The 10,092-nt window shown below is 47.6% G+C and overlaps 1 protein-coding gene across 1 annotated transcript; it reads left to right on the top strand.

Moving 5' to 3' along the window:
* The first annotated feature begins 213 nt into the window (after positions 1-213).
* Positions 214-1,134, top strand: LOC135400429 (uncharacterized). Its single transcript, XM_064632264.1, has one exon. The coding sequence runs from the start codon at positions 214-216 to the stop codon at positions 1,132-1,134; it is 921 nt and encodes a 306-aa protein (XP_064488334.1).
* Positions 1,135-10,092: the final 8,958 nt, after the last annotated feature.

The following is a 10,092-nucleotide window of genomic DNA, read 5'->3' as shown; positions in this document are numbered from 1 at the left end:
ATTACCGACCTGGCCCGCTGTACCATGCTTTCCCATCCCAAGCTTGGCGCCCCCACGTCCCTGATGGTCGACGCGTCAGGCATTGCTGCCGGTGCAGTACTTCAGCAGTAGATCAATGAGGCTTGGGAACCAGTTGCTTCCTTCTCCAAGGTCCTCAAGCCGGCGGAGCAGAATTACAGTACTCTCGGCCGCGAACTGCTAGCCTATCTTGCGATGTGCCACTTCCGCCAATTTCTCGAGGGTCGGCTGTTCACCATCCTAACGGACCACAAGCCGCTTACGCACGCATTCCGGTCGGCGAGCAGCCGCTACTCGCCACAGGAAATCCGGCACCTGGCCTATCTCGCAGAGTTTTGCGCGGACATTCAGCACGTCCCCGAAACCGCAAACTCTCCTGCATACGCCCTTAGCCGGATTGCGAGCGTCTCTCCCATCGTCCAGCCGCTTACTCCCGATGCCATAGCTGCTGCACAGGCCACTGGCGACGAACGTCTGCAGCTTCATCGGCGTGGTACATCCTCGCTCAGGTTCACCGACCTCCCCATACACGGCTCTCACTTGACCATCTGTTGCGACAGTACTCGGGCAAAGCCTAGGCCTTTCGTAACGGCGCCCTACCGGTGCACGGCCTTTGCTGCAGTCCACAACCGGGCCCACACCGGTATTTGTGCCACCCAGCGCATGGTGACCGCTCGTTTTGTTTGGCCCTCTATCAACCCCGACGTCAGAGCCTGGGCCCGTTCGTGCAACCCCTGCCAGCGATCCAAGGTGCATCGGCATACAAAATTGCCGCACCAGCAATTTGGCCTCCCGTACAGCCGTTTCGATCTTGTGCACATCGTCATCATCGGTCCCCTTCCGCCGTCGTCTGGTTTCCGCTATCTGTTCAAAGCAGTGGACCGATGCACCCGGTGGCCCGAAGCCTGCCCGATGCCCGACATGTCTGCCGAAACCGTCGCTGCCATGTTCATAGCAACATGGGTTGCCCGTTTCCGAATACCCTCCCAGGTTACCACCGACAGAGTTCGCCAATTTGAGAGGAACTTATTCTCTGCTTTCGCACGGCTCCTTGGCACCTCCCGCATACGCACCCTGCATCCTATGGTGTCCTGGAGCATTTTCACCGCCACCTGAAGACTGCCCTCGTGGCATCAGAAGACCGCGAGGACTGGGCCGCTAACATTCCGCTGGTCCTACTCGACCCATGTGCTGCATTCAAGTCCGACCTGGGTTGTAGTCGCCGATATCCTCGGCCAGCCTGACACATGCCTGTTTGTTCTACAACTACACACTTCTTCCGCACACTGCGCCCGGTTCCCCCACGTACTTCAACCTCTTACACCCCTTTCGTCCCGCTGGATGTTTCTACGGCGACGCATGTGTTCATCCGCACTGACGACGTCCGGAAGTCCCTCGTTCCTCCATACTCCAGTCCCCACACGGTTATCGAACGCTCCGGCAAGAACTACCGCGTCAACGGTAACGAAGACACAATCACCGTGGACGGCTCAAGCCAGCCTGCATTGAAGCACCGCCCACCTCCGACCTTCTCCGATTCAACCACTGTGACTCCAGCCCTCCACCACCATCTTTGACCCGTTCCGTCAAGACTGTCACGTGGTCAGACAGCTTTCCGCTGTCTCCAGTGGGGGGTGATGTAGCAGACGACGATGAAGTGGTCCACGACCACCGGTTCAATTCTCGCGCCAAACCTTCGGCCCGCGAGCCGTTGTTCTTTTCCTCTTAGTTCGGGGCCAGACAGCCCAGAGTAAACACCCTCCGTTGACCCTTCCGGCTGTGTTTGTCTCTACCTCAACAACCCAACCTGTAAAATTGTCCAAGTTAGAATATTACTAAATACTTTTGAAAGTAACTCGTTACCTTCAAGATACCTCGACGTCAGTGTTGGTGAGACTGAATAGGGTGGTTCAGTCCGAGAAGAGTACTAAATACCCAATCTTGTAAAGTGTCTAAGAGTAGTACTAAATACTTACCTTCAAGACACCTTGACGTCACAGCTCGCAAGAACAACTGGTTGTCAAAATTACAATCCAATAGCCAGTCCACTGAGCAGGAGGTCTGCAGATGAAAACGGATGCTCTACAGAAACGACAGAATTTACTGTCGATTTCATCATTATCCTCGCTTGAACCTCATAAAGAGTTACTAATATTCTTCCGTGCCCTCTCTCGCTACGGCTTTCGGCGCGGGACTTCTATTCTGACTCCATGGTTTACCAGCATATACGCACGAGCAGCCAAGATGCGACATTTTTGCTGGACGCCGCCTGTCTCAGACTCGTTGCTCCATGCGCTTGAAACTTCACTCATAGGTGGTTCTGCATGTCCGCTTTATTGCACATGAGTATTATCCGGATTGGTGTTTGCGTTGAAAAGGGAAAAATCGATTACTTCTGCCTGAAATGTAAAGACCCCCAAAAAAGGTGCGATTTTCTGTAGTCCTTTGTCTTGTCATCTGTACAGCAGCGTTCCGAAGGCTTACTCTGTCAATGTAAGTCACAAGACAGGTCACACAAGACACATCATGCTGCCGGTGCCTTGTTTGCAAAGAACGGTGGAGCAAAATAGTACCGGGTTCTGTGTGGTTTTATTGCACATCATATGAGCGGCGGACTTAAGGTGGTTTGCCCAGGGTTATACGGGTTTTACTTTGAAAGCTTGGATTGCAAAAACTAATTTGCGTAGTCCATTATCACGGCGTGCCTCATCTAGCCGCACGCGATGTCTCGTATTGCCCCGAGGGTTAGGGCAAAATGACGCAATTTGCATTTTGAATTTCTTGTTCGCAACGTTCAATTATTTAGGATATTAGTGTAGCTGACCATCAGCAACGTTTAATGTCTCAGTGGCACTGGTAACAGCACGGCAACATTAGATGTTGCCACGGACTGGGTGCAGTATGAGTCCCTCGCAGCCTCCGGGTTACATTAAAATATCACAGCAGAAATTTAGCCATCGCTGTGTACGACGCTGTCCGTCAAACCATAAAAATGGCGTACCTATGCGAATGCCGCTGGGCGACCATCATAATCCGCCATTTCAGAAAAGATTGGCGCCGCCGGGCGGCCAACGCGCAGAACGAAGCGGTAGGCATGAGCGTAGCGAGTGAACAGTGAGTGAAGTTCCTGTAACGATCCAAAGCTGGATCAACAGTATTGTAAACAAATAAACAAACATATTATATTCGTATTTACGATGCACATGCAAGGCTATTTTTGTTCCCATATTGAGACGTGGAGCCCCAAGAAGCAACATCGTCGACTTGGGACACTCATTCTTTCATCACAAACTCTAGAAAGATCGTAAGCAGTTTTCTGTGCCCGAAGAGCAAGTAAATACAGGCCTTTATTCATTCATGTAGATACATGCAAAATATGGGCGCTCTTGGATATCTGTTGTTCAGTAGAAAAAAAATAATGCATCTGATGAGATGCACGGGGCAGCACACGACAATTTAATGTATTTAAATTTAACGTAATTTAGAAACTGATAAGTGAACTATTATGTGGCTTGATATTTGCTTCCCAGGGGTCTATTTTTCGCATATTGCCTACGATTTTCCAGCACGTTTTCCTGTTTACTAACAGAGGCGCACGCAAAAGCAAGCGACCAACGACGCATCAGACTTCTGGTGCCCGGTTTGTGTGTTTGAGACAATCTGCAGTTTTTAAATTTCTTGTTGTGTGGTTATTTTAAACCGGTTATATCCGTTCATCAATTTAAGCTCAAAAGCTCTAAACCCCTGAGGATACGTACATGGCGATTTTTTAACACACGAAAAATAAAAAATTCATGCTAAATTCAAACTTCTGTCTCATCTTGCCACACCTTACCCTTACATAGTCACTTTGCCGGTCGTAGTAAGTACATTCTGAACATCAAGCATGACAATGTTGAAAGGCAAAGGGGCCAGAACCAGAACTCCACCTCAGGTACCCCAGGCCTCGACATGAAGCCGTGGCTCCGCTGACACCGGAACAAGCGAGATTTCCCGTGATTGCAAAGTGGATTTTATACGGTCAAACGCCGGGTGGGCATCAAGGAATACACTAAACGTCTTTTTAAGCTCGGTGGTAACATGCTTCTATTTCACTCAAACAGATAAAGACACAACAAATACTTTATTTCAGGATGATGGGTGGGGAGTTACATCGCCGGTGGTGATACTCTACCCCGTTGCTGGAGGTGAAGCAGGGAATGAAGGAATGGGTCCCGCTACAATGAGGATCGAAGTCCTGTGGCGTCCAAAAAGGCGAAGGGAGCCTTGATGAGCGTTGGCGAGCTGGATGCGGCCAGGGGCCAAGCAATTTTGTGAGGGAGAGCGGACGGCCCGGTCGACATCTTGAGCAGCACCGCAGTGACAGCAGTGGGCAGATTTAATTTGTCTCAAGCTGTAGCACCACTGTGCTGTGAAGCCCACGTCGACGCGCATTCGATGAAGTTATGAAGCGTCTTGATCAGAGATATGCGCTGGCATGCGGAAAGGGAGCGTTGGGTCAACCCTGCTCAGCATGGCAGGGGTATATGTCGGCGGCCCGTTGGCAGGTAGCCAGAGGAGTCACAGGAGCAAGTGATCCGTGCTTCGCATCCCAGACGGGACAATTATAGATTATGTGGAGGTGTTTAAGTTTTTCTTAGATATATCTCACTCATGAAGAAACATGCAAACATCCCTTGCTTCTGTCATCTGTATAGTCTACAGCTTGAACGTCCATGTCAGAATGGGATTTCCTGGCTAGACATGCTATTGCAGTTCTACTCAGCGAATGTTACCCGAGCGTTAGGAACCAACGGAAGCAATGCTCGTACAGAACCTGTTCTGGAGAATAATTATTCGCTAGGGCTTATCAGTTGCCCGTAAGAAAGGATGTAGCCTTAGAATGTGATAAAGAACGGTATTCTTTCTACACTAGATTTGTATCAACTAAAACCTCTTCCAATTGCAGGTAACACTCTTTGCCGTCGCCAAATACTTTTCCTATAGTGGACTAACTGTCGCGTTTTTAAGTTTTCACTATGTCGGGAGCCTGAGGTCACCTGAAGTCACCTGAACATATCGGAAGTCAACTGAAGACATCTGGTGTCATGAAATTACCTAAAGTCACCTGAATCACCTGAGGATGTCAGGAGTCTCCTGAATTTACTCGAAGTCACTTGCAGTGAGCTGGAGTCACCCTGAAGACGTCTGGAGTCACTTTCGTACGTCTGCAGTCACCTGAAGTCACCCCAAGTCACCTCACGACGTCTAAAGTCACTTGAAGTTGCACGAAGATGTCTCATCTTATCGGCAGTCACATGACGAGTCATCATTTCGAGTCACCTGAAGACGTCTGGTGTCATATGATGTCGTCGGCAGTAACTTCAAGTTACCTGAAGACGTTCTGAGTCACCTAAAGTCACTTGGAGTCACCGTAAGACGTCTGGAGTCAACTGAGGTGACATGAAGATGGCTGAAGTTTTTGAAGTCACCTGAACATGTCTGAGGGCACTTGAAGACATCTGGAGTCACCCAAGTTCTCCTCAAGGCACCTGTGGATGTCATGAATGAGGTAAATGTGCTCAAAGTAACCTACTTAAAGTCAGCTGGAGTCCCTTGACGTCGGCTGTAGTCACCACAACACGTCATGGGTCAACTGATAGACGTCCGGAGTCAGCTGAAGTTACGTGAATATGTCTGGAGTCTCCTGAAGTCACTTAAAGTCACCTGAAGACGTCTGGGTAGTCTCAAGTCACCTGAAGACGTCTGGGTCCTCTCAAGTCACCTGAAGCCATTGAAGTTGTCAGGAGTCACCTAATGTTAATCGACAACACATGATGCAGCTTGTCGAGATCCTCGGCAGGTGATCCAGAAGTGACCTTGCCCTCGGGCACATTTCTCAGCTATACATCCGATAGCTCCCAACGCTCATTGCCATAGCCTAGTATTTTTTATATTTCACTGACTGTCGTGTTTCAAATTTTTCACTATGATGTTCTACGTTACGTCTCTTTGAGTCAAATTGTATCAGAATGCTCTTGTGCATTTCCCTATTGAACTTCCGGTATGATAATCGAAAAATGGAAAATTGACCTTCTTTGAAGATCGGCAGTTCAAATCCCGCACAAGACGAAATTTTTTCCAACACAAATTAATGTAAATTTTCTTGTTTTATCCTAATTACTTTGTTCTGAGAAGGACCCCAGTTTAATTGAAGTCTCGATACAGCCTCCTGAACAGTCTGTTCGTGCTTGCTCAGATGCAAAACTACTGGTATCAGTTTGAAATAGAGTTCAAAACATGGCTAGGAAGTGGCAACTAACTAGGTAGTACCACGCGCACATCGCCGAGTTTTCTTAGTCGGAGGGGAAATCCCAGACCTCTTAGTTGCACCCAGAACCTCACCCACCACGAGATCTCGACTCTTACCGACCCAAGTAGTCTCCGGCATGTGCGTGCCTTAAACCACTAGGCTACCCAAGCACCGATCAAACACACACAAATTGGGAATTTTCTGAAAGAAACGACCACGGTGTTTTGAGCTTCAAAATAGATCTGTCAGGAAAGGATTTGGTGCCACATTGAAAAGAATACAGACACAAGGAGAACTGCAGTTTAGACAACATACTTGTCTATAGCGTGCAAATTTGTTAGGCGATCTTTCGGGAAATGTGTTAGCTATGGGAGCCATGAAATCAACGCCTAGTTGCTCTCTTTGAAAGCGCATCCGAAATTGTTCCTGGTTGGGCAGATGTATGATTATTCCAAGTGGTCTAGTATAGACGTTATCGGGCAAGTGATCCGTGCTTCGCATCCCAGACGGGACAATTATAGATAATGTGGAGGTGTTGAAGTTTTTTCTAAGATATATCTCACTGATGAAGAAACATGCAAAAATTCCTTGCTTCTGGCTTCTGTATAGTCTACAGCTTGAACGTCCATGCCCAGAATGGGATTTCCTCCCTATACATGCTATTGCAGTTCTTCTCAGCGAATGTTACCCGAGAGTCAGGAACCAACGCAAGCAATGCTCGTACAGAACCTGTTCTGGAGAATAATTATTCTCTAGGGCTTTTTAGTTGCCCGTAAGAAAGGATGTAACCTTAGAATGTGATAAAGAACAGCTTTCTTTTTACGCCAGATCTGTGTCAACTAAAAACTCTTCCAATTGCAGGCAACGCTCTTTGCCGTAGCCAAATACTTTTTCTATACTGCACTAACTCTCGCGTTTTTAAGTTTTCACTACGTCGGGAGCTTGATGTCACCTCAAGGCACCTGAAGATATCTGAAGTCAAGTGAAGACGTCTGGTGTCATATGAAATTACCTAAAGTCACCTGAAGCCACCTGAGGATGTCAGGAGTCACCTGAATTTACTCGAAGTCACTTATAGTGAGCTGGAGTCACCCTGAAGACGTCTGGAGTCACCTGAAGTAACCCGAAATCACATCAGGAGATCTAAAGTCACTTGAAGTCGCACAAAGATGTCTCACCTCATCGGCAGTCACATGACGTCATTCCGAGTCGCCTGAAGACATCTGGTGTCATATGATGACGTCGGCAGTAACTTCAAGTTACCTGAAGATGTTCTGAGTTACCTAAAGTCACTTGAAGTCGCCCTAAGACGCCCGGAGTCAACTGAGGTCACATGAAGACGGCTGAAGTTTTTGAAGTCACCTGAACATGTCTGAGGGCACTTGAAGACATCTGGAGTCACCAAAGTTATCCTCAAGGCACCTGTAGATGTCATGAGTGAGCTAAAGGTACTCGAAGTAACTTACTTAAAGTCAGCTGGAGTCCCTTGACGTCGGCCGTAGTCACCACAACACGTAGGTGTCAACTGATAGACGTCCGGAGTCAGCTGAAGTAACGTGAATATGTCTGGAGTCTCCTGAAGTCATTTGAAGTCACCTGAAGACGTCTGGGTCATCTCAAGTCACCTGAAGCCATTGAAGTTGTCAGGAGCCACCTAATGTTAATCGAAAACACATGATGCAGCTTGTCGAGATCGTCGGCAGGTGATCCAGAAGTTGATGATGATGATTCAGGTTTTCCTGGCGCATAAGCGACGAAGGCCATAAGGCGCCAAGACAATGGTAATAAAAGTACAAGTTAAAAATATAGTGATTTAGTTAAAACGACTTTACAGTTTCAGTATCAAATGACATAAAAATCAAATAACTAAAACTACAATGCAGTTAAAATGCCAATGTCTTGAAAGAAGTTAAAAACCCGTTCAAATGGTAAAAGAGCCTCATCCCCCAGCAAAAGGGAGGGATGTAGAGGTGTATGGTATGTGTACAGCTCGTGAAAATGGTGAAGTCTGTGTGTATCGTATGATGGACAGTAATCAGCATGTGAAGGACAGATTTGGTCTCGTTGCATTGCATGCAATGCGGAGCCTCTTCATTGCGGATGAGGTGGCTGTGGGTCAAATGCGTGTGCCCAATCCTCAGCCTGGCAGAAACAGCTTCATGAAGACGACTGTTAAAAATTTCTGTCCGTTTTACAATGGTGGGCTTAACTAGATGAAGTTTGTTGCTGCGCAGTGTATTCCAGTGCTGTTGCCATTTGTTATTTATGGCCCTCATAAGTGTAGGTCGCAGATCTTGTAAGGGTACATCAAAACGACTGACCTCAGATGGAAGAGCAGCTGTACAGCTGCATCAGCGAGTTCATTCCCGGCTATACCCACATGACTGTAACCCAGCAGAATGTCAAAGTTATGCCCTTTTTTCTTACCTTAGCGGCAAGGCACTGTGCCTTCTGCACAAGGAGGTTTTTGAACATCATTATGTTGCCTATTGCTTGAAAAGGGCTCAGAGAATCTGTGTAAATGACTGACGACTTGGTGTGACTTTCTAAGATGTAGTTCAGTGCATAGGTCGGCAAATTCACTCATGATGTCCATCACCGACATCATTCACCATCACATCACTCAGAATGATGTGATGTTGAGTGATGGGCAATGATGTTATGTGATGTTGAGTGAAGTTGAATGATGGGCAATGGTGTTATGTGATGTTGAGTTTGATGTTGAATGATGGGCAATGATGTGATGTGATGTTGAGTTTGATGTTGAATGATGGATAATGATGTGATGCAAATTTGAATTTTATGTTGAATTATGAGCAATGATGTGATGGGGACAGTAATGTTGAGTGACGGGCAATGATTTGATGCTGAGTTTGATGTTGATTTATGTGCGAAGATGAGATATTGAATTTGAAGACCCTGCGATGGGTTTTTCAAGTTGAAATCTGCGGTTTAGGTTGTGGGGTTGATATTAGTCGTGAGTGGTTGATTGGGTGCATACAACTGCCCATAGAGTAAGCATTGCAAGTATGCATGACTAGACATGAATAAAGTACCCCATTTTCAGCGTATCTGTTCTCGTGCCCTGTGATAATCTGAGCTTAACGGTAGTGGCGGGAAAGTTTCAGTTGTATGTCTGACCTTGCTGGCTGGTGGGTGGGAGGGAGAGGGGAGTTTGCAGTTCACCGTTATGTTCAGGCTTTGGAGTCGGGGTCTCGGTCGTTTGGGCGGAGCTGAACTTGGATGAATAACAAGGAGCAGGGGAGGTGGGCTGACCTTGGCGCGCTCGCGCTCTTAGTTTTGCGTCGCCTCAGAGCAGGTGTGGTGTTATTGGGATAGCTCCAGCATTAAGAGCGGCGGGCTGTTATATCTGATGTGTCATATGTGGGAGGGGAAGGGTTTGCCGTTCTGCGTTGTATTTAGAGTTGGGGACTCTGTGGTGCTGCACTTGGATGTCATCCGTAAGAGACAGAAAATGAGGGTTGACCTTGGCGTTCTCGCGTTGTTTGGTTTGCATCGCTTCAGAGCAGGTGCGTTGTGGAGGTTGGTTCCAGAGCATAAAGAAGCGGCGCGTTCGGGCTTATCAATCGGTTATGAAAATCAGTCTTTTAGCACTCCTTCCTTTTCTTTTTATTACTGCTGGCAATGAACCATTCCTGGTGTCTCGGCGAATGAGCGGGTACATGGAAAAATGGGACGGGTATTGTGCAGTATGAACTCGGGGAAAGTCACTGTCACGTGAACAAAATGACCGCATCAATTGCCCGACATCGTTTTGGGCA

This window comes from Ornithodoros turicata, chromosome 7, assembly GCF_037126465.1.
Source record: "Ornithodoros turicata isolate Travis chromosome 7, ASM3712646v1, whole genome shotgun sequence".
NCBI lineage: Eukaryota > Metazoa > Arthropoda > Arachnida > Ixodida > Argasidae > Ornithodoros > Ornithodoros turicata.
The sequence above is the reverse complement of the archived record's forward strand: the minus strand, read 5'-3'. Positions and strand labels throughout refer to the sequence as shown.

Coding starts and splice junctions, on each gene's coding strand:
- LOC135400429 (XM_064632264.1), top strand. CDS start 214: ATGTGCCACTTCCGCCAATTTCTCGAGGGTCGGCTGTTCACCATCCTA.